General features: G+C 42.2%; 1 protein-coding gene across 19 annotated transcripts in view; it reads right to left on the reverse strand.

Annotated features, from left to right (window-relative positions):
• Window positions 1-11,414, reverse strand: part of PUM1 (pumilio RNA binding family member 1) — a 126,122-nt gene extending 114,708 nt beyond the window's left edge. For 15 of the 19 annotated variants that reach the window (XM_060205724.1, XM_060205720.1, XM_016187868.2 and 12 more), the window contains exons 1-2: window positions 11,269-11,414; window positions 5,724-6,097 (exon numbers count right to left, since the gene is read on the reverse strand). In XM_060205724.1, coding sequence (XP_060061707.1) covers window positions 5,724-6,086 — 363 coding nt within the window. In that variant the 5' untranslated portion in view covers window positions 6,087-6,097; window positions 11,269-11,414. Of the gene's footprint in view, window positions 1-5,723; window positions 6,098-11,268 lie in introns of those variants that run through there. The other 4 variants (XM_060205723.1, XM_060205722.1, XM_060205721.1 and 1 more) reach the window with 2 other exon arrangements.
• Window positions 11,415-25,358: the final 13,944 nt, after the last annotated feature.

A 25,358-nucleotide genomic window follows, 5' to 3' on the forward strand; every position in this document is an offset into this window, starting at 1 on the left:
TAAAAATGTTTTTTAAAAGGGAAGGAGAGGGGCTGGGTGGTGGCACACCTGGTTGAGCACACATGTTATAATGCACCAGGACCCAGGTTCGAGCCCCTGGTCCCCACTTGCAGGGGGGAAAGCTTCACGAGTGGTGAAGCAGGGGTGCAGGTGTCTCTCCGTCTCTCTCCCTCTCTATCTCCCCTTTTCGATTTCTGGCTGTTTCTACCGAAAAAAAATAAAGATAAAAAAATTTTTAAAGGGAGTCGGCAGTAGCGCAGCAGGTAGCACCAAGTGCAAGAACCAGCCTAAGGATCCCAGTTCAAGCCCCTGGCTCCCCACCTGCAGGGGAGTCACTTCACAAGCGGTGAAGCAGGTCTGCAGGTATCTATCTTTCTCTCCCCCTGTCTTCCCCTCCTCTCTCTCTACATTAGCTCCCTCCTGGGATTGTTGTAAGGATTAAATGCAGGAAACACATAGTCCAGTGCCTAGAACCTAAGTGATATAATTAAATAATTGTAGACATAATTAAATTTTAATTAAATAAACATAATTAAATATCTACCATCATATATTCTCAATCTCTTGCACTCCCTTCTGACACTTAAGACACATCTATCAATAACAGTGGGTTAAACGCAGGTGTCACAAAGCACAAGGACCAGCGGAAGGATCCAGATTTGAGTCCCCAGCTCCTCACCTGCAGGGGAGTCGCTTCACAGGCAGTGAAGCAGGTCTGCAGGTGTCTATCTCACCCCCTCTCTCTTTCCCTCCTATCTCCAGTTCTCTGTCCTATCCAGCAATGACGACAACAATAATAACTAAAACAATAAAGGGCAGCAAAAGGGAATAAATAAATATATGTATATTTTTTATTTCTTTTTAAAAATTAATTTATTTTCCCTTTTGTTGCTCTTGTTGTTTTATTGTTGTTGTAGTTATTGATGTCGTCGTTGTTAGATAGGATAGAGAGAAATGAAGAGAGGGGAGGGGAAGACAGAGGGGGAGAGAAAGATAGACACCTGCAGACCTGCTTTACCGCCTGTGAAGCAACTCCCCTGCAGGTAGGAAGCCCGGGGCCTTACACCAGTCCTTGCGCTTTGTACCACGTGTGCTTAACCCGCTGTGCTACCGCCTGACTCCCAATAAATAAATATTTTTTAAAAAAAGAGAATGATGAGTTAAATCTGAAAGGGGAAACAAGGTGGGCAAATCAAAACTGAATCAGTTCTTGGCAGAGCTTTAAGATCTGAGATCTGGTTGTGTTGTGCAAGTCAGTACTTGTTTGTTGAAGGTTGCTGTCCTATCCAACAACAACGACATCATTCATAACTACAACAATGAAACAACAAGAGCAATAAAAGGGAGTATTAAAAAATTTTTAATTTAAATAAAAAGGGAAGGAGAGAGAGGGGAGGGGTGAGGAAGCTATCTGTTTAAAAAAATATATAGTCTTCCCTCATCCAATCAACACAAAATTTTCAGAAACTTGCTGAGGAAAAGGCACAAAAATATTTGCTAAGCTCCCCATAGCATTTGTTTGTTTTACTTTGTTTTAAGACAGAGAGGCAGAGAGGAAACAAAATTATAGCATCAGGGTCGAGTGGTAGCACAGCAGGTTAAGCACACATGGCGCAAAGGCAAGAACTGGAGTAAGAGTCCCAGTTCAAGCCCCTGGTTCCCCACCTGCAGGAGAGTCACTTCACAGGCAGTGAAGCAGGTCTGCAGATGTCTGTCCTTCTCTCCCCGTCTTCCCCTCCTCTCTCTCTCTGTCCTATCCAACAATAACGACAGCAATGACAACAATAATAACCACAAGGTTAAAAAAAAACAGTAAGGGCAACAAAATGGGGGGGGGGGGAAATAGCCTCCAGGAGTGGTAGATTCGTGGTGCAGGCACTGAGCCCCAGCAATAACCCTGGAAGGAAGGGAAAAAAAAATTACAACATCAAAACTTCCTTCAATGTGGTATGGGGTAGACTCAAACCTCAGTGACACATATGGCAAAGCAGTGCACTAACCAAGTACACAGTTTTGCCAGCACAGCTCACTTATACATACAGGTAGCTATGATACTGATGGCTGTACCAGTAAGCCAAAAACATAATCACTACACTCAACAAAATTCTGTTGATGGTAAGAGAAATAGCTCACTGTTCACCAACCCAGGTGAATGCCCCCAGTAGCCACTTGAGAGTACTAGGCAAAAGGGGCGTTTCACAATTGGTAGTGCAGTGCTGTGGTGTCTCTCCTTGTATCCATCTCTCTTATCTGTCTGTCATCCTTTATCTGGGGAAAAAGGAAATGAAAGAAAAAAAAAAAACAGATGGGAGGGGACCAGGACCCACTGGGGAGCAGAATCACACCCATGCAAAGCTATGGTGGAGGGCTGGAGAGACAGCATAGTGGTTCTGCAAAAAGACTTTCCTTCCTGAGGCTCTGAAGTCCCAGGTTCAATCCCCAACACCACCATCAGCCAGAGCTAAGTGTGTTCTGGGGTGCTGTGGAGGGTGTGGGTGTGTATAGCTTTCTCAGTAAGTAAATTTTTTTTAAAAATCATTTAAAAGCTGTGGTGGTAAAAAGAAAAAGCAGCACCACCAAAGTAGTAAGATCATACATGAGGAAGGCCCAGGTCCACTAAAAAAAAATCTTAATAGGAGGATAAATACCATCTGACACCATGGTACACTTCTTGACTTTTTTTTTTTTTTGAAAGATCAGTAGAAGTACAAATAAGAATTCAGGGGCAAAGGTAGATAGCATAATGGTTATGCAAAGAGTTTCTCATGCCTGGGGATCCAAAGTGCTAGGTTCAATCCCCTACCACCATAAGCCCGAGCTTATCAGTGCTCTGGTTAAAAGAGAGGGGGAAAAAAAAGTAAAAAGAAAAGACAAATTCAGATTTACCCAGGTTCTAGTCCCCGTGATTCCTACCCACATGTGGAGGATGCTTTACTCTTGTTGGAGCAGTGCTGCAGGTCTCTTCATCATTGGTATCTCTCTACTTCTCTATCTCAATCAGAAGAAGAAAGATAGAAAAAAAAAAGAAGAAGAGGGGTGGGAGAGATAGCATAATGGTTATGCAAAGAAACTCTCATGCCTGAAGCTCCAAAGTCCCAGGTTCAGTGCCCTGTACCACCATAAGCCAGAGCTGAGCAGTGCTCTGGTGTTTCTCTCTGTATCTCTCTCTGAATCTCCCTCAAAAATAAATTTAAAAAATGTTAAAGTGCTCATGAAATTTAAAAAAGAAAAGAAAAAAAACCTATTTCCAAGTGTTTATACCAGATCTAGTACTAAAGCAGACCAAAAATTTGCACTAGAGGGTCAGTTAAAAAAATTGGGGGGGAGCTGGGCGTGGCACAGCAGGTTAAGTGCACATAGCGAAAATAGCACAGACCAGCATCAGAATCCCGGTTTAAGCCCTCGGGTCCCCACCTGCAGGGGGGTTGCTTCACAGGCGGTAAAGCAGGTCTGCAGATGTCTTTCTCTTCCCCTCCTCTCTCGATTTCTCTCTGTCCTACCCAACAACGATGACAGCAATAACAATAATAACAACAATAAACAACACGGGCAACAAAAAGGGAAAAAATAAAAAATAATAAAAATTTTTTTCCAGTTTTTTCTTTTTTGTTAGTGAATCAGTTATCAGATACTGACAATACAAAATGAACTTTTGTAAATTCAACCTATACTGGGGCTGGGTGGTAATGCACCTGATTTATTTTAGCACAAACACTGCAGTGTACAAGGACCAGGATTCAAGCCCCTGATCCCCACCTGCAGGGGGAAAGCTTTGAGAGGTGAAGCAGGGCTGCAGGTGTTTCTCTGTCTCTCTCCCTCTCTATCACCCCCTTCCCTCTCAATTTCTGGCTGCCTCTATCCAATAAATAAATAAAGATAATAAAAAAAAATTTTAAGTTTTTTTTTTAATTCAACCTATACTGAGTTTCAAGAACAGCATGATTAAAATATTCTAATCCTCTGATCACTGTCAGGAAGTTAGGAAACACAAATCAAGCAATAGTCTCTTTGCAGTACAATATGTTGTGATTCCAAACTGTGGTTTTTGATTAGTAAAAGCAACCATGTTGGACTGAGAGGTATCTCACCGGGTAGGACATATGCCTTGCCATGCATGTGACACAGGTTCAACCTGACACCACATAAGAGTACCCCAGTAACAGGGATGTTTAAGAATGCAGTTTCTCTCCATCTTGGTCTACCTTTTGGTTTTTTTTAATTTTTTTAATTGTTTTTAAATATTTATTTTCTCTTTTGTTGCCCTTGTTTTTTTTTATTGTTGTAGTTATTACTGTTGTTGTTATTGATGTCATCGTTGTTGGATAGGGCCAACAGAAATGGAGAGAGGAAGGGAAGACAGAGAGGGGGAGAGAAAGATAAGACACCTGCAGACCTGCTTCACTGCCTGTGAAGGGACTCCCCTGCAGGTGGGGGGCCGGGGGCTCGAACCAGGATCCTTCCGCCCGCCGGTCCTTGCACTTCACCCCACATGTGCTTCATCCGCTGTGCTACCGCCGGACTCCCCATCTTGGTCTAGCTTAGTAAAAAAGGAGGCCATAGCTACACAAACATACACATTATGATTAGCCAGATGGAGCAAGTACTTAGAACAAACTGAAGGTGGGTAAAACCTAAAAGCCACAACCACTCCCCTGACACAAAGCATTAGACACATCAGTTCTATTTCAAATAAACATCATTTGAGCAAACTCACTATTTTCAACTATAACATCTTAAAATCAAAGTCACTAACACCAAACAAGAACTGTGAAGTACTGAGCCTATTAACAGCCCAGTTTTAAAAGCTTATGTTAAAGAAAAAAGATGTGTTCTTTTTTTTTTATTACAGGGGCTCAGTGCCTGCACTACAAATCCACTGCTCCTGGTGGCCATTTTTCCCATTTTATTGGATAGGACATAGAGAAATTGAGAGGGATGGCGAGAGAGGGAGGGAGGAGAGAGAAGAAAGGATGGGGAGAGAGCATGGAGAGAGGGAAGGAGAGAGAAGGGAGGGGGAGATAACATAATTGCTATGCAAACAGACTCTGAGGCTCCAAAGTCCCAGGTTCAATCCCCTACACCACCAGCAGTGCTCTGGTTAAAAAAAAAAAAACTGATGCATTAAAAACATTTTAAAAAATAAAAAAGGAGAAAGAAAGATACCTGCATATGGAGATTGGGCGGTGGGAATTGTGTGGAGTTGTACCCCTCCTACCCTATGGTTTTGTTAATTAATCCTTTCTTTAATAAAAAAAATAAAAATAAAAAAAAAAAAAGAAATTGAGAGGGAAGGGGGGGATTAAAAAAAAAAAAAAAAAAAGATACCTGCAGACCTGTTTTGCTTGTGAAGCGTCCCCTCTGCAAGTGGGTAACTGGGGGGCTCAAACCCAGATCCTTGCGTAGGATCTTGCACTTAGTACCATGTGCACTTAACCCAGTACATGAATGCCTGGCCCCAAAAAGAATTCGTTTGAAAAATACACTCAGAAATTCAATGTGCACATTAAAATAATTAGTTATGGCTTTGTTTAAATAAATTGGTCATTTACTATTTAGCACCAGAATTATAAGTGACCCAGTTACAATATTACAACACTCATCCTTTAAAACAAGCGACTGATTAGATGAAACAAAATTCACAACTTTAAGTTTTTAAAGACAAAATCCTAAATGGACAGCAATCATAAAAGAGTTTCAAAGCTGAAATAGTAAACTTTTTTTACCTGATGTTCTGCATGAATGTTATCCCCAGTAGGCCATCGATGTTTGCTATTATTATAGCCGCCTCCACCACTTCCTCCTCCCCCAAGCTGCTCACCATGCTGCCTCTGAAAGAAGTAATCCACCATAGCGTCGTCCTGGGAACGGCCTGCAACTCCTATGGATCCTGGGACAGGGCTGGAGTGTGTCCCAGCTGCAAGAGCCTGATTTGCAGCTGGTTGTGGCTGCGCTTGCGACCCTGTTCCAGATGTCAAAACCACAGGCATGTTGGGATTAGCTGGTTCTTGAGGGTGATGTTTCAGGTGGGGGCTGAAAGAGTCCTGCCAAAGCACTGCTTTTCTCTTCAAGACACATGCAACGCTCATTCCACCAACACCTAAAAACAAATGTTACAAAATGTTTAAAATTTGCAACTTGATGGGGTGGGGGTAGATAGCTTAATGGTTATGCAAACAGACTCTCATGCCTGAAGCTCCAAAGTCCCAGGTTCAATCCCCCGCATCACCATAAGCCAGAGCTGAGCAGTGCTCTGGTAAAAAAAAGAGAGAAAGAAAGAAAGAGAGAGAGAAAGAGAGAAAGAAAAGGAATATCTATTTAAAAAATTTTTTAAATATCTGTAACGATATAAAACATAAATCTCCAAAATAAATAAATCTCCATAATGTAGTGCAGCTGGTTAAGCGCAGGTGGCACAAAGCACAAGAACCGGCTCAAGGATCTCCACCTGCAGGGGAGTCGCTTCACAGGTGAAGCACGTCTGCAGGTTTCTATCTTTCTCTCTCCCTCTCTGTCTTCCCCTCGCTCGATTTCTTCTCTGTCCTATCCAACAACGATATCAATAACAACAACAATAATAACTGTAACAATAAAAAAACAAGGGCAACAAAAGGGAATAAATATTTTAAAAATAGATAAAACTCTAGTAAGCCCGTGGGTGCTTAAAAACTGCTACAAAGTAATTTATATTTTTTTACAAAATAATTCAGTTGTTAATTAGAACACACCCTTCTACAGTCTTCCAATCTGCCAGCTGAGCTATGTATGGAAGGGCGCACAGAACATACCCTTCTTTTACTAATCCCCTTGATATTTCTAAGACAAACTCACAAAACATCATAAAAGCTATTTTTTATAGAATAAAGTAAATGTCTCCTCAACTAAATCACATTTTGATGTTAGAAGACACAGAGAGCCCTGGTGGTGTCACAGCAGGTTAAGCGCAGATGGCGCGAAGTGCAAGGACTGGCCTAAGAATCTCGGTTCAAGCCCCCAGCTCCACACCCGCAGGGGGTGAAGCAAGTGCAGGTGTCTATCTTTCTCTCCCCCCTCTGTCTTCCCCTCCTCTCTCCACTTCTCTCTGTCCTATCCAACAACAATAACAATACTACTAACAACAATAATGATAACAGCAACAATAAGCAAGGACAACAAAAGGGGGGAAGTGGTCTTCAGGAGCAGTGGATTCGAGTTGCAGTGATAACCCTGGAGGCAAAAAAATTTTTAAAAAGGGAGTCGGGCAGTAGCGCAGCAGGTTAAGGGCAGGTGGTGCAAAGGACAAGGACTGGCAAGGATCCCAATCCCAGTTCAAGCTCCCGGGTCCCCACCTGCAGGGGAGTCGCTTCACAAGAGGTGAAGCAGGTCTGCAGGTGTCTGTCTTTCTCTCCCCTCTCTGTCTTCCCCTCCTCTCTCCATTTCTCTCTGTCCTATCCAAAAATGACAACAATAGTAACTACAATAATAAAACAAGGGCAACAAAAGGGAATAAATAAGTTAATAAAAAAAAAAAAGAAGAAACTAAAGCTCCAAAGTCCCAGGTTCAATCCCCCAATCCCCTGCACCACCATAAGCCAGAGCTGAACAGTGCTCTGGTAAAAAAAAAAAAAAAAAAAAAAAAAAGAGAAGAAAGACATAATGGAATTTGCAATCTGTTCAAAGCCTAATTTGGAAATGCCTCTTTTTAGTTAACAATTCCAACCCATCAGGACTTCACTAGGGTACTGGGGCAGTCTAGCTTTCTAAACTTCTACTTCTGCTTTCATGCAGTGTCCATGTTGACATCGCAGTTAGAAAATTGTAGCTGTGTGGTCGGCAAACGCTAGAAGAAGAAGAAGCTGTGTGGTCCAGGAGGTGGCGTAGTGGCTAAGGCACTAGACTCTCAAGCATGAGGTCCTGAGTTCAATCCCTGTCAGCACATGTACCAGAGTGATGTCTGGTGTTTTCTCTCTATCTCTCTATCTTTCTCATTAATAAATAAAAAGAAAAAAATAAAGAAAACTGTAGTTGTATTTACATTCAGTCTTTGCAAAATGCTAACCAACTTAATGCCTTCCCCAATCTTATTTTCCAAAAGAACTTTTTGCCCTCTTATTACCAATAATAGCTAGTCCCATTTTTTACCACAAAAGACTATCAATACATCAGTCTTTGTTTAAGAACAAGGCAGGAGTTCCAAAACCCAGGTTTTGGCATTAAACTAGCAACCTCTCTGAGACTGCTTCCTTTTTATAAGTTTTAATCAGAGGCCGGGTGGTGACACACCTAGTTGAATGCACATGTTACAGTGCACAAGGACCCAGATTAGAGGTCCCAGGTTCGAGCCCCCGGTCCTCATCTGCAGGGGGAAAGCTTTGCTAGCAGTGAAGCAGTGTTGCAGGTGTCTCTCTGCTTCCCTATCACCCCCTTCCCTCTTGATTTCTGGCTGTCTCTGTCCAATAAATAAATAAAGATAATTTAAAAACAAAAAAGAGTGGGGGAGATAGCAAGAGACTTATGCAAAGAGACTCTCATGCCTGAGGCTCCAAAGTCCCAGGTTCAATCCCCCACACCACCATAAACCAGAGCTAAGCAGTGCTCTGATGTTTCTTCTCTGTGGGTATGTCTGTCTTCATCTCTCTCAAAAATAAATTAAATAAAATCTAGTAAAAAATAAAAATAAATAGGGAGTAGTGCAGTAGCGCAGCGGGTTAAGGGTAGGTGGCGCAAAGCACAAGGACCAGATTAAGGATCCTGGTTCGAGCCCCCGACTCCCCACCTGCAGGGGAAGTCACTTCACAGGCAGTGAAGCAGGTCTGCAGGTGTCTTTCTCTCCCTCTGTCTTCCCTTCCTCTCTCCATTTCTCTGTCCTATCCAACAGTGACAACAAGAATAACTACAACAATAACACAACAAGGGCAACAAAAGGAAATAAACAAATAAATGTCTAAAAATAAGTAAAAGCTTATAGTCAAAATAAAAGATAAGTTAACATTAAAGTCACTACCACCAGATATAGCAATGGAGTTCCAAGCCCTAAGAGGATTCCTAAAATAGCAAATGTGTAATCTTTTCTGAAATAAGAGATTTGCCAAAGTAACCCAATCTAACAGAATTGCCATATGAAAAAGGTATTCACCACTGACGACAATTTCACTCTAACAAGAGGTGAGGGTGGAGAGATTCCTATAAAAATGTTCAAACAAAACAATTGGCTTTTGTAAAGTTATCTGTGTGCCCTGAAACTTCCTGCTTTACCTAATGAGGCAAGGCAGTTTCTCAAACAAGAGAAAAACTGACAGAAGGGGCAATCTGAAAGTAAGCAAGTACCTAAGCAATTAATGTGTCTTGTGTCTTAGCAACTAGAGCACAAAAATTAAGAAATTGGTAGATTTCTTATTGGTAGACTTAGATATTAAAAAAAACTTATCACTGATTTTTTTTCTTTTATCAGAGCACTGCTCAACTCTTGTTTATGATGGTGCAGGGTGTATTGAACCTGGAACTTTGGAGCCTAAGGCATGAGAGTCTCTTTGTATAGCCATTGTTCTATCTACCCCCTGCCCCATACCTTTTTTTTAAAGCTCTCAAAGCTAATTTTAAAAGTTATGCATAGCATTTAAGATGCTTTTTTTTTCCCCACAAATGGCACTTTATAAAAATAAAGTATTTTAAGAAACTAGAAATAAGTGCTGGCTCTATATATGGCACTTAACTCGCAGTTTTCAAACTGTTTACATCAGGGTGTTTTATCATTTAGTATTTTATTTCAAACAAAGGAATACAGCTTAATCAATCTCCATGGTTCATTTACTAAAATGTTTCATACCTTAGAAGATATTTTTATCACACTAGGAAAAGAACATTCTATGGTCATAAATTTTAAAGCAGTTTACTTCAAACTCATTAAACTTCAAACTCAACTTCAAAAAGCTGTGGCCTTGGACAAAAAGAATTCAATTGCGGCGATGGCAAAATACTAACTCAAAGTTCAGAATCCACGGAGTATTTCTCAAGGATTCCGATAAAGAATTAACAGCCTAAAAGTATTTTCTAAAAAGTCAGTATTACCAATGGGTCAAAACTTCTCTAGGGCTTAGTGAAACCGCCAGGAAAGTCACCTGTCCTGGAGGAGTTTGTTTTGATGAGTTTTTAGGAGTTTTCATTAAAAAAAATAATAATAAAGTACTCAAGTTACAAACTTGTTGTTTCAGAACTGAGAGCAGAAGAGGAGAGAGCAGAAGAGAGCGAAGAGAAGAGAAGAGAAGAGAAGAGAAGAGAAGAGAAGAGAAGAGAAGAGAAGAGAAGCCTTATAAATATATAAACACTCAATCCCAGGAAGAGTAGGACGTCAACCAATTGGTACGGACAGAGAATAACAGTGTTTTCTTAATTAGACAATGAAGAGTAACAATCCTTCCCAGATACTACGTATGTCTTGGAGGGCGGGGAAAGACTAAGAGGGTCGTTAGCTACAGTAGTGAAATCCTCACTGAACGTGGGATTGCTACCAACAAGTACAACAAATGATCTCAAGTCTACCAAGAGCATTTGTGGGGGCCTGAAACTAACTAGGATTTGTTTCTGATTCCCAACTACCAAGAGGTGAGCCCTTCTTTGAGTCAAGATAAACATGCACTCACAACGGGGAAGCTCAAAGAGGAAGAACCCACCAAAACACAAGCTCTCACGGAAACAAAAGGCCACAAGCACCCATGAGCTTAGAAGCGATCTGAAACTTCCTGATCGCCTCATTTAAGCTCGCAAACTTCCCCCGAGGTGGGTTTCGTCGGTAGGCAAGGACCACAGCTGCTTTTACAGCGATTTATTGTTCCTCCTCCTTAGGCGCTGCCAAGGAAGCTCAAGAAGTCTAAGAAATCCAGGGTGGCTCAGAATTACACTTCATGGCCAGAGAAGACTCGGAGCTTCCCAAACCCAACAACAACAAAAAAGCAACTGGAATGGCAACATCAATCTTCGAGGGACTCCAACAGGGCCGAGCAGAAATGTAGAACACATCTATGGCCTGGGCGCGGGCCTAAACCCCAGGCATTTTCCTCGCTCCGACCCCGCTCCCCACCCCCTCCCTCCTTTGATAACAATAGGGGCCTTGCTGCCGACTCCAAAACATGTACGAGGAGCAGCGAGTGAGAAGCCTGATCAGCTAGGGCCCCGGCAGCATTTCCAAAGCCCTTCTCGTCCCCCCCAACCGCTCTCAAACATCAATACAAAGGGACAATCTGTTCGTTGGGGGTCCGGAGCAACGTTTGGGGACGGCGAGGTGTGGATACTCACGGGCGGAGCGGCAGGATGAAGATGGATTTCAGCCCCCCAATCTTCTCTCTCCGGCGCTCTCGCTCCCCCTTACCTTTCACTCCGACAACATGGCGGCCCACTGGGGACTAGGCTAGCGCGGTGCACCATGGGATAGGCTCTGGCCCCGGCTCCGTGGTGGCAGCAGCATGTGCCGAGAAGGCAGGCAGCTCTGGAACAGGTTGCCTGGTTGCCATGCCAACCCAGAGACTGTGTGAACTTGGGAAACTCAAAAGCAACACAACTGCTGCTCCGCGAGTGTCCGCGCGCTGCATTAGCGCGCGCCGCCGCAAATAAAAAATAAGAGTCCCGAGGGCCAGCACTGGGGCGCCGGGGAGCCAGCCGGCCAGAACCGCGCCGAGCTGGGCGCGCGGGGTCTGCGCAGTGACTCCAGACACAGTGGCTCAAGGACCTTAGCGCCTCGGCCCACCCCGTGGCCCTCCTGATTTTGCCCCAGGTCTACAGTGTTAATGGACACTGATTCATTGGAAGGCACTGGTGATACCCCTTTGCTTGACACCGCCACTTAGCAGATGTACTGTGAGCTTTAAGTCTAATAAAAATGAGTGGCTGGGGAAATAATCCAACCGGTAGAGCATCAGACTTGCCTAAGAGGTGATCTTTCTTTCCTCCTCATTTCCTTTTGAGCAATTCTCGGTCTCATATGTAATAAATGAAAAATGACTCTTAAAAAATACATATAGGGCCAGTAAATATCTCAGCTGGATAGTGTGCAGCTTGGACATGTGTGCAACCCAATTTGAGACCATCCCCCACCACATTGAAGGAAGTTTCAGTGCTGTGGTCTCTTTCATGCTCTATGGAAAGAAAGAGAGAGAGAGAGAGAGGAAGAAAGAAAGAAAGAAAGAAAGGAAGAAAGAAAGAAAGAAAGAAAGAAAAGAGAGAAGAGAAAGAAAGAAAGAAAAAGAAAGAAAGAAAGAAAGAAAGAAAGAAAGAAAGAAAGAAGAAAAAATATATGTATGTTGTTTATTTCAGTACACTGCCTGGGACCTGTAGATAGGACTATTATCACTGGTCAGGCCCAACACAAAGTATATCATCAAGATCGCATGTTCAAAATCGTTAGGAAAGTTGACCTGTGAGGTGAATCATAAAAATAAATAAAGCTGGGGCAGGGAGTAGACAGCAAATGGTTACGCAAAGAGACTCTCGTGCATGGGGCTCAGAAGTCCCAGGTTGAATCCCTTGTACCACAATAAGACAGAGCTGAGCAGTGCTCTGGTGTTTATCTCTGTGTCTTTCTCTCTCTGCATCTCTCTCAAAAATAAAATGAATTAAATTTAAAAAGAAAGTTTGAATCTTCTCAATCTAAGGTAAATAAATCTGAATGATCCGGGAGGTGACACAGTGGTAAATCTTTGGACTCTCAAGCATGAGGTCCCGAGTTTGATCCCCGGCAGCACATATGTCAGAGTGATGTCTGGTTCTTTGTCTCTCCTCCTATCTTTCTCATAAATAAGTAAAATCTGTAATAAATAAATAAATAGGGAGTCGGGCTGTAGCGCAGTGGGTTAAGCGCAGGTGGCGCTAAGCACAAGGACCCGCATAAGGATCCTGGTTCAAGCCCTGGCTCCCCACCTGCAGGGGTGTCGCTTCACAAGCGGTGAAGCAGGTCTGCAGGTGTCTGTCTTTCTCTCCTCCTCTCTGTCTTCCCCTCCTCTCTCCATTTCTCTCTGTCCTATCCAACAACAATGACAACAATAATAACTACAACAATAAAAACAACAAGGGCAACAAAAGGGAATAAATAAACAATAAATATAAAAAGATATATTTAAAAAATAAATAAATAAATAAATAAATAAATAAATAAATAAAGCTGGGAGTCGGGTGGTAGCTCAGCGGGTTAAGCGCGCGTGGAGCAAAGCGCAAGGACCAGCATAAGGATCACCACCTGCAGGGGAGTCGCTTCACAGGTGGTGAAGCAGGTCTGCAGGTGTCTATCTTTCTCTCCCCCTCTCTGTCTTCCCCTCCTCTCTCCATTTCTCTCTGTCCTATCTAACAATGACGACATCAATAACAAAAACAATAAAAAAACAAGGGCAACAAAAGGGAAAATAAATAAATAAATATAATAAATCAATAAATCAAGCTGGGGTACATATGTTGCACATATGCGTGCATATGTTGCAATGTGCGAGAACCAGAACTGAAGCCCTGGGTCCCCACCTGAAGGGGGGAAGCTTCACAAATGGTGAGGCAATGCTTCATGTGCCTCTCTTTCTCTCTCTCCTTTATATTTTATTTTATTTTATCTTATTTTATTTTATTTTATTTTACCAGAGCACTGCTCAACTATGGCTTATGGTAGTGCTGAGTATTGAACCTGGGATTTTGGAGCCTCAGGCAGGAAAGTCACTTTGCGTAACCATTATGCTATCTACCCCTACCCTCTCTCTCCTTCTTTATCTTCCCTCCCCCCTCAGTTTCTTTCTGTCTCTAGCAAATAAAAATAAATAAATAAATAAATAAACCTACTGTCGAGGAGCTGGCACAGTGAATTAAGTGCTGAGCCCTTAAACATGAGGTCCTAAATTTTACCACAGGCAGTACATATGCCAGACTGATGCTCTGATTCCTTCCCTCCCTCTTTTTCTCAAATAAATAAATGTCTGCAAAATAGATCACTTGGCTAGTGTACTACTTTGCCACGTGTGGTTTAAGGTTTGAGCTCAGCCTCCATCACAACGAGGAAACTTCAGTCCTTTCTCTTTCTCTCTCTTTAATTTTTTATTATCTTTATTTATTTATTGGATAGAGACAGTCAGAAATCAAGAGGGAAGGTGGTGATTTGGAAAGAGACAGAAAAACACCTGCAGCCTTGCTTCACCACTCACAAAGCTTTCCCCCCTACCACCTACAGGTGGGGACAGGGACTTGAACCCAACCAGGTGTGCTACCACCCAGGCTTTCTCCAACTTTCTCCTTCTCTCTCTCTCTCTCCCTCTCTCCCTCTCTCTCCCTCTCTACCTCTCTCCTTCTCTCTCTGCCTCTATATCTCTCCATCTCTATTTTAAAAAAATAAAATAAGTGGTCCAGGAGGTGGCACAGTGGATAAAGTAGTGGACTCTCAAACATGAGGTCCTGAGTTCAATCCCCAGCAGCAGGATTCATTCATAGTGCATTCCAGGAGTGGATTCATTCATAGTGCAGGCACCGAGCCCCAGCAATAACCCTGGAGGCAAAAAAAAAAAAAAAAATTATTCTGAACTATTCTACTTCCTGACTATGTGAGCTTGGACAGTCTCCAAATTTCAACTCCCTCATTTGTAAAATAAAGATATTGCTAGACTTGTCACAGAATAGTTAGTAGGGTTAAATAAGTCAATATAGAAAATGTTTGGCAGAATTAGCACTCAATAAATGTGGATGTTTTGCTGTAGCTGTGGTCTTATATTCATTTCTAAACCCCCAGAGACCAACATAGTGCAGGGCATATTATAATTGCTCATTAAATGTTTGTTAAATGAGTGAATTCGATGGCCATTTAGAATGTCACCTCTCAAATTTAACAACCCTGAAAGCAATATGCTGTATTAGAGATCAAGCTCTTAAGCCAGACCAAAAATTACTTACTTAACCTCTCTGAGACTCCACTTTCTCCCACATGAAGTTAATATAACAACACTAACTGAGATAAAACTGATAAAGCATCTGGCCTCATGAGGCCAGAACACTAGAAAGTGCTGAGTGGCTTTAGGTGGAAAACACTGCAAGAAGAGGAAACATAGCAGGCATGAGAAAATAACAGTGTGTTCAAAATCTTTTTTTTTTCTTTTTTTTTAAACCAGAGCACTGTTCAGCTCTGGCTTACAGTGGTGTGGGGGATTGAACCTGGGACTTTGGAGCCTCAGGCATGAGAGTCTGTTTGGATAACCATTATGCTATCTACCCTTTGCCTGTGTTCAAAATCTTATAGGCAAGGCTCCACAACTTTATTCTGACATCTATAACCAACTCATTAAGTTTGAGCTTCAAACTACTCAAGATCAGAGGTTCTAATATTGGTTTAATCACAGCCATGTAATACCACATCCCACTCAGGACCCTCTCCAGTCAAAAGCTGTATTTCAACAGAATACTTGTCATCATTCCTGGTGCCTCTTAAGTAATTCTCTCAAAGGATTTGAGGAGGGGTCAGGTGGTGGCACACCTGATTGAGCGCATATGTTACAATGCACAAGGACCCATGTTCAAGCCCCTGGTCCTCACCTGTAGGGGGAAAGCTTTGCAAGTGGTGAAGCAAGGCTGCAGGTGTCTCTTTCTCCCTCTCTATCTCCCCCTACCCTCTTGATTTCTGACTGTCTCTATCCAATAAATAAAGATAATTTAAAAAATAAAATAAAGGATTTGAAGCCCTTACCCAACCTCAAAAAAGAAAAAGAAAACTATCAGAAAATAACACTATTGGGGGTGGGGGGCAGGCGATAGCACACTGACTTAAGCATACATAGTACAAAGCCCAAGGACCTGGTCAAGGATCCTGCTTCAAGTTCCCAGCTCCCCACCTGCAGGTGGGTCTCTTTGCAAGCGATGAAACAGGTCTGTAGGTGTCTACTTTTCTCTACCTCCCTCTCTCCCCACCTCCTCTCTCAATTTCCCTCTGTCCTATCCAATAAAATGAGAAAAATGACCTCCAGGAGCAGTGAAATCGTAGTGCTGGCACTGAGCCCCAGAGGCAAAATAACAACAACACTATCAGAATATCACTTTCAGCAAATTTATGAGACATCTTCTATCAAATGCTTACCTAGGTGCTATACACTATACTTTCATATTTCTTTCTTTTTTTTTTTTCTGAAAAAGCAGGGAGGGAGAGAGACACCACAGCACCTAAGTTTCCTTCAATGTGGTGGGGGCGGCTGGGTTCAAACCTGGTTGTGCACATAGAAAAGCAGCGTATACCCAAGTGAGCTATTTTACCAGCCCTGTACTTTTGTATTCATTACCTTACCTTAAACTTCTTAAATATTTCCATCAAATAAGAGAAAAATGAGGTTCAGTTTGGCTAAGAAACCAGGTTAGGGGACTGGGAGATTGCCCACCCAACAGAACATACTTGCCCATGGGCCAGAACCTGAGTTCTAGCCCCTGGCCACTCCATGGCAAAGTTTAAGTTTTACCAGCAGTGGAGCTCCTTCTCTCTGTGTTTCATACTCACTAAAGAAAAAAATAAAGAGCCACCAGAGGCCAAAGAGATAGCATGGTGGTTGTGGGGAAAAAAAAAAAAAAGGTTTCCTTGCTTAAGGCTCCTATATCTCCATTCAATTCCTGGCACCCCCTTAAACCAGGCTTAAGCAGTGCACTGGTGAAAAATAAATAAATATTGGGCTAGATGGTGGCTCACCTGGTTGAGCACACGTGTCACAGTGCACAAGGTCCCAGGGTCAAGCCCTGGGGGGGAAAGCCTTACAAGTGGTGAAGGAGGGCTGCAGGTGTCTCTCTGTCTCCTCTATCTCCCCCTACCCTCTTGGTTTCTGGCTGTCTCCAATAAAGATATATATATATATATATTTTTTTTAATTTAAATATACCTAAAAAAATCCCCCTCCCCTTTTTTTCCCTCTAGGGTTATTGCTCGGGCTTGGTGCCTGGACTGTGAATCCGCTGCTCCTGATGGCCTTTTTTTTCTTTCTTTTTTCTATTTTTGTTGTTGCTGTTGCTATTGTTGTTGAATAGGACAGAGAGGAATTGAGAAAGGAGGGGAAGACAGAGAGAGAAAGAGAAAGATAGACACTTTCAGACCTACTTCATGGCTTGGGAGCAACCCCTTTGCAGGTGGGGAGCCAGGGGCTCAAACCTGGATTCTTGAGCGGGTCCATGCTTCACACTATGTACTTCTAACCTGGTGCGCCACTGCCCACCCGCCAAAAGAAAAGTTTTAAAAAATAGTGGTCCAGGAGGTGGCTCAGTGGATAAAGCATTGGGCTCTCAGGCAGGAGGTCCTGAGTTCAGTCCCCGACAGCACATGCACCAAAGTGATGTCTGGTTCTTTCTCTTTCTCCTCCTATCTTTCTCATTAATAAATAAATAAAATATTTAAAATAATAATAATAAATATCTTGTGGTCCAGGAGGTGGTGCAATGGATAAGGCACTGGACTCTCAAGCGTGAAGTCCTAAGTTCAATTCCCAGCAGCACATGTACCAGAGTGATATCTTTCCCATGTGTGTTTCTTTCTCATGAATACATTTTTTAAAAAATCCTACCTTTCGGGAGTCAGGCGGTAGCGCAGCGGGTTAAGCGCATATGGCGCAAAGCGCAAGGACCTGCATAAGGATCCTGGTTCGAGCCCCTGGCTCCCCACCTGCAGGGGAGTCGCTTCACAGGTGGTGAAGCAGGTCTGCAGGTGTCTATCTTTCTCTCCCCCCTCTCTGTCTACCCCTCCTCTTTCCGTTTCTCTCTGTCCTACCCAAATACAACAACAACAATAATAACTACAACAATAAAACAACAAGGGCAACAAAAGGGGAAAGAAATAAATATTGAAAAAAATTTTTTTTTAATTAAAAAAAAAATCCTACCTTTCTGACATGAACTTTATAAACAAACAAACAAACATCTTGGGGAAATGTATCTTCATGACAACAAAAATTCTGTAAATCAAAATTTCCTCAATAAAATGATGTTGGAGGGAGTTGGGCATTAGTGCAGCGGGTTAAGTGCACATGGCGAAAGTGCAAGGATGGGCGTCAGGATCCTGGTTTGAGCTCCCGGCTCCCCACCTGCAGGGCAATCACTTCACAAGCAGTGAAGCAGTGCAGGTCTGCAGGTGTCTTATCTTTGTCTCCCCCTCCCTGTCTTCCCCTCCTCTCTCCATTTCTCTCTGTCCTATCTAACAATGACGACATCAATAAAAACAACAATAATAACTACAACAATAAAACAAGGGCAGCAAAAGGGAAAATAAATAAATAAATATTTTTAAATGATATTGAAATTGAAATAAGTAAATATAAAAAAATAAAATAAGGGAGTCAGGCAGTAGCACAGCGGGTTAAGCGCAGGTGGCGCAAAGGCAGGGACCGGCATAAGGATCCCGATTCCAGCCCCCGGCTCTCCACCTGCAGGGGAGTTGCTTCACAGGCAGTGAAGCAGGTCTGCAGGTGTCTATCTTTCTCTCTCCCTCTCTGTCTTCCCTCCTCTCTCCATTTCTCTCTGTCCTATGTAACAAGGATGATATCAATAACAACAACAATAACTACAACAACAATAAAAAAACAAGGGCAACAAAAGGGAAAATAAATAATTTTTTAATTAACTATGTTAATACTCTTAAAAAAAGAAAAAAATAAAATAAAATAAATCAGATGGGAGTAGATATCATAATAGTTATGCAAAAAGACTCACTTTCATGCCTGAGGCTCCAAAATCCCAGGTTCAACCCCCCACACCACCATAAAGCAGAGTTGAGCAGTGCTCTGGTAAAAATAAATAAATAAATCCACTAGGAGCAGTGAAATAGTACAGGTGCAGAGTCACAGCACAAAAAAAGGGGGGTGTGGGTGGTGGCGCACCTGGTTGAGCACACTTTACAGTGCCTAAGGACACAGGTTCAAGCCCCAGGTACTCACCTGCAGGGGGAAAGCTTCACAAGTGGTGAGGCAGAGTTGCAGGTGTCTCTCTGTCTTTTTCCCTCTCTATCACCCCCTTCCCTCTCAATTTCTGGCTGTTTCTATCCAATAAAGAAATAAAGATAATAAGAACAATTAAAAAAAAAAAACTGGCAGAGGGCTGGCAAAACAGCTCACTTGGACCGTGCACACTACCCTGCCATGTACACAACCAGGCTTGAGCCCAGCCCCCACCACATTTGTTGTGGTGGTCGATTTCATTCTTTTGTGTCTCTAGCTAAAATAATAATAATAATAATAATAATAATAATAATAATGAAATATATGGGTTAAAAAATCCTGGCAGCTATCTAATCAGAAAAATATCTAAAAAGCATCACTAAAATTCACTAATCTTGGGTTTGGGAAATATTGTAGTGGTTTACACAGGAGACTTTCATGTCTGAGTCACCAGAGGTCACAAATTCAGTCCCTAGTCCCACCATAAACCAGAGCTGAACAGTGCTCTGGGAAAGAAAGAAAGGAAGAAAGAAAGAAAGAAAGAAAGAAAGAAAGAAAGAAAGAAAGAAAGACCCAAAAAGGCAATCTTCATAATCCAGCTGGTTAAACCCATACCTAATAGTAACCTCTGAGAGTTTTATTGCTTTATTTTTGATTAGTGATTTACAAGATTCTGAGATAATGGGGATACAGTTCTACACCACTCCATTACCATTAGGGAGTTTCCAAAATAAAAGAAGTCTATTCAGGCAGACCTAGAGTGAGAATTAAGGTGGATTTAACAAAGATATTTAATTCAGTCAGTTACCATTGTAAGTAAGTTGGTGGAAGATAGTGGTCTCAAGACAAATGATTTGTCAGGGACTAGAACCAGGATTCTTATGCTGGTCCTTGTGCTTTGCGCCACATGCGCTTAACCCGCTACGCCACTGCCCAACTCCCAATACATTGGATTCTTAACCCTGAGGTCCCGAGTTCAACCCCCGCCAGCACGTATACCAGAGTGATGTCTGGTTCTTTCTCTCTCCTTCTGTCTTTCTTATGAATAAATGAATTCTTAAAAAAAAAAAAAAAAGGCAAAAAGTAGCCTCCAAGAGCAGTGGCTTTGTGGTGAAGGCACTGAGCCCCAGTGATAACCATGGAGGCAAAAAAAAAAAAAAAATCTGGCTGGGCGGAGGGTAGATAGTACAATGGTTATGCAAACAGACTCTCAAACCTGAGGCCCCAAAGTTCCAAGTTCAAACCCCCACACCACCATAAACCAGAGCTGAACAGTGCTCTGGTAAAAAAAAAACAAAAAAAACTGGCTATACAGACAGCTGAGAACAAATCCAAAAATTCATAAATACTGGTTGCTTTCTCAGTTTTTCCCCTTTTATTATATTTATTTATTTATTTATTAGATAGAAACAGGTAGAAATCAAGAGGGGAGGGGGTGATAAGAGGGAGAGAGACAGACACCTGCAGACTGCTTCACCACTAGTGAAGTTTTCCCCCTGCAGGCAGGGACTGTGGCCTTACACATTGTAACATGAGTTGCTCAACCAAGTGTGCCACCACTCAGCCCTGGTTTTATTATTTTTTTTATAGCCAAATGTTGCTAGCTAGTAAAGATTACTGTTATACACTATTTATAAACTAAAGTCAAAGCACTTTCAAGCAAGCCAACATTGTCCCATTTTGAGGGAAGAAAGATTATTTCAGTATTTTGTTTTATTTTATTTTATTTTATTTTATTTTATTTTATTTTATTTTATTTTATTTTATTTTATCAGAACCCTGCTCAACTCTGGCTGATGGCTATGCTAAGGATTGAACCTGAAACCACAGAGCCTTGGGCCTGGGAGTCTTTTGCATAGGGGGAAGATATTTTGTTATCATGTTGAATTACTTTTTCAATTATGTTACACTTATGTTTTCTTTATATCTGTAAAATTTCCATTGGGTGGTACTTCAGTTCATTGTTACATTGCTAGTATAATTGTTACACTGTTGGCATTTCCATTGTTATTTTGTTTCTTAGCAAATTTATTTGAGGGCTTTTCTGATAAGAGGGCATGAGGAAGGGAAGGTTTGGGATCTCCTACTGAGGACTATAAAGTTCTGATCAATTCTACACCGAGGAAATCCAATAAAACTGGGGGGGGAGGGGGAAACTTGGGGTTCCACCCCCTCTACTGAATATTATTTATTTATTTATTCCCTTTTGTTGCCCTTGTTGTTTTATTGTTGTGGTTATTATTGTTGCCATTGTTAGATAGGACAGAGAGAAATGGAGAGAGGAGGGGAAGACAGAAAGGGGAAGAGAAAGATATCTGCAGACCTGCTTCACTGCCTGTGAAGCGACTCCCCGCCCCCCCCCCCCCCCCCCCGCAGGTGGGGTGCTGGGGGCTCGAACTGGGATCCTTATGCGGGTCCTTGCAAAGGACCTGCGCTTAACCCGCTGTGCTACCGCCCAACTCCCTACTAAATATATACATTTAATTTTTTTAAGTTTTTTTATTATTATTTTTTTCCCTTTTGTTGCCCTTGTTTTATTGTTGTTATTGATGTCGTTGTTGGATAGGACAGAAAGAAATGGAGAGAGGAGGGGAAGACAGAAGGGGGAGGGAAAGACACCTACAGACCTGCTTCATGGCCTGTGAAGTGATTCCCCAGCAGGTGGGGACCCGCACAACAGTCCTTGTGCTTTGCGCCACATGGGCTTAACCTGCTGCGCTGCCTCCCGACTCCCATTTTTAAATTTATTTTCCCTTTTGTTGCCCTTGTTGTTTTTCATTGTTGTTGTAGTTATTATTGCTGTTGTTATTGATGTTGTCGTTGTTAGATAGGATAGAGAGAAATGGAGAGAGGAGGGGAAGACAGATGTGGGAGAGAAAAACAGACACCTGCAGACCTGCTTCACCACCTGTGAAGTGACTCCCCTGCAGGTGGGGAGCCAGGGGCTTGAACCAGGATCCTTTCCCTGGTCCTTGCGCTTAGCACCAGGTACACTTAACCCACTGTGCTACCATCCGACTCCCCTGAATTTTTTTTAAATTTCTTTTGGGGGGAATTAATGTTTTACATTCAACAGTAAATACAATAGTTTGTACATGCACAACATTTCCCAGTTTTCCATATAACAATACAACCCCCACTAGGTCCTCTGTCATCCTTCTTGGATCTGTATTCTCCTCACCCACACACCCCAGAGTCTTTTACTTTGGTGCAATAAGCCAATTTCAGTTCAGGTTCTACTTGTGTTTTCTTTTCTGATCTTGTTTTTCAACTTCTGCCTGAGAGTGAGATCATCCCATATTCATCCTTCTGTTTCTGACTTATTTCACTTAACATGAATTTTTCAAGGTCCATCCAAGATCGGCTGAAGCCCTAAATATTTTTTAATTAGAGATACAGAGAAGTGAGAGAAAGAACCTCTGGCTTATGGTATGTAAATTCTACGGGGGGCTGGGTGGTGGAGCACATGGTTAAGAGCACACATTACAGTGTGCAAGGACCTCTCAGTTTTTCTCTGAACTATCAAAATAAAGATAATAAAAAAGAAGTATATTATACAAAAGATATTAGGGGGCCAGGTGGTGGCACACCTGGTTGAGCATACATTACAGTGTGCAAGGACCCAGGTTCGAGCCCCCAGCCCCCACCTACAGGGGGAAAGCTTCACAAGTGCTGCAGATGTCTCTCTGTCTCTCTCCCGCTCTATCACTCCCTTGCCTCTCAATTTTATCCAACAAATAAATAAAGATAAATAAATATTTAAAAAATTTAAAAAGGGAGTCAGGCAGTAGCACAATGGGTTAAGTGCATGTGGCGCAAAGCACAAGGACCAGCTTAAGGATTCCTGTTGGAGCCCCGGCTCCCCACCTGTCTGGGAGACGCTTCACAGGCAGTGAAGCAGGTCTACAGGTGTCTATCTTTCTCTCCCCCTCTCTGTCTTCTCCTCCTCTCTCCATTTCTCTCAGTCCTATCCAACAACTATGACATCAACATCAATAATAACTACAACAACAATAAAAAAGGGCAACAAAAAGAAAATAAATATTTTTTAAAAATCTAAAAAAATTTTTTAAAAAAGATATCAGGAAGCAGGGGTAGATAGCATTATGCAAAGAGACTCTCATGCCTGAGGCTTCAAAGTCCCAGGTTCAATCTCCTGCACCACCATAAACTAGAGCTGAGCAGTGCCCTGGTAAAAAATATATATATCAGACTGGAGAGACAGCAAAACAATTATGCAAAAAGACTTTCATGCCTGTGGCAGAGGTCCCAGATTCAATCCCCAGCTCCAAGTTTTCAGCTAGGTGCACCACCACCCAGCCCCTCAAGTTCCATAGATAAACCTAGAACTACATTCTTTGAACACTATTATGGAACACTTGCCCAGTCAGGTACTACTCTTCCACATTTGTACTGGACCTCCTAAGAAGGGGAAATCTCCAAAAATTTGAAAATGTGGATTTACTTAAGAATGGGGGCAAGGGTAGATAGCATGATGGTTATGCAAGAGACTTTTATTATTATTGTCTTTATTTTTTCATTGGATTGAGACAGCCAGAAATCAAGAGGGAATGAGGAGATAGAGAGGGAGAGATACAGAAAGACACCTGTAGCCCTGCAAAGAGACTTTCACGCCTGGGGCTCCAATGTCCCAGGTTCAATCCCCTGCACCACCATAAGACAGAGCTGAGCAATACTCTGGTAGAAAAAAAAAAAAAAGAATGGGAAAAGACCAGTTACCATTTTGCCATACATGGTACCAGAGATTGAACAGAGTTCTTATGAATGAAAGAAGTGCACTCTTCCCCATAAAGATCCCAAGCACATCTTTTAGGAGAATAGAAAAAATGCTACAAATGTTTATCTGGAACCAGAAAAGACCTAGAATTGCCAAAACAATCTTGAGAAAAAAGAACAGAACCAGAGGCATCACACTCCCAGATCTCAAACTGTATTATAGGGCCATTGTCATCAAAACTGCTTGGTACTGGAACATGAATAGACACACTGACCAGTGGAATAGAATTGAGAACCCAGAAATGAGGCCCCACACCTATGGACATCTAATCTTTGACAAAGGGGCCCAGACTATTAAATGGGGAAAGCAGAGTCTCTTCAACAAATGGTGTTGGAAACAATGGGTTGAAACATGCAGAAGAATGAAACTGAATCACTGTATTTCACCAAATACAAAAGTAAATTCCAAGTGGATCAAGGACTTGGATGTTAGACCAGAAACTATCAGATACTTAGAGGAAAATATTGGCAGAACTCTTTTTCATATAAATTTTAAAGACATCTTCAATGAAACGAATCCAATTACAAAGAAGACTAAGGCAAGTATAAACCTATGGGACTACATCAAATTAAAAAGCTTCTTCACAGCAAAAGAAACCACTACCCAAACCAAGAGACCCTCACAGAATGGGAGAAGATCTTTACATGCCATACATCAGATAAGAGTTTAATAACCAACATATATAAAGAGCTTGCCAGACTCAACAACAAGACAACAAATAACCCCATCCAAAAATGGGGGGAGGACTTGAACAGAATATTCACCACAGAAGAGATCCAAAAGGCTGAGAAACACATGAAAAAATGCTCCAAGTCTCTGATTGTCAGAGAAATGCAAATCAAGACAACAGTGAGATACCACTTCACTCCTGTGAGAATGTCATACACCAGTAAAAGTAGCAGCAACAAATGCTGGAGAGGGTGTGGGGTCAAAGGAACCCTCCTACACTGCTGGTGGCAATGTCATTGGTCCAACCTCTGTGGAGAACAGTCTGGAGAACCCTCAGAAGGCTAGAAATGGACCTACCCTATGATCCTGCAATTCCTCTCCTGGGGATATATCCTAAGGAACCCAACACAGCCATCCAAAAAGATCTGTGTACACGTATGTTCTTGGCAGCACAATTTGTAATAGCCAAAACCTGGAAGCAACCCAGGTGTCCAACAACAGATGAGTGGCTGAGCAAGTTGTGGTCTATATACACAATGGAATACTACTCAGCTGTAAAAAGTGGTGACTTCGCCGTTTTCAGCTGATCTTGGATGGACCTTGAAAAATTCATGTTGAGTGAAATCAGTCAGCAACAGAAGGATGAATATGGGATGATCTCACTCTCAGGCAGAAGTTGAAAAACAAGATCAGAAAAGAAAACACAAGTAGAACCTGAACTGGAATTGGCTTATTGCACCAAAGTAAAAGACTCTGGGGTGTGTGGGTGGGGAGAATACAGATCCAAGAAGGATGACAGAGGACCTAGTGGGGGTTGTATTGTTATATGGAAAACTGGGAAATGTTGTGCATGTACAAACTATTGTATTTACTGTTGAATGTAAAACATTAATTCCCCCAAAAAGAAATTAAAAAAAAAAATTCAGGGGAGTCAGATGGTAGCACAGTGGGTTAAGTGCACCTGGCGCTAAGCGCAAGGACCAGGGAAAGGATCCTGGTTCCAGCCCCCG

This window comes from Erinaceus europaeus, chromosome 13 (assembly GCF_950295315.1).
Source record: "Erinaceus europaeus chromosome 13, mEriEur2.1, whole genome shotgun sequence".
NCBI lineage: Eukaryota > Metazoa > Chordata > Mammalia > Eulipotyphla > Erinaceidae > Erinaceus > Erinaceus europaeus.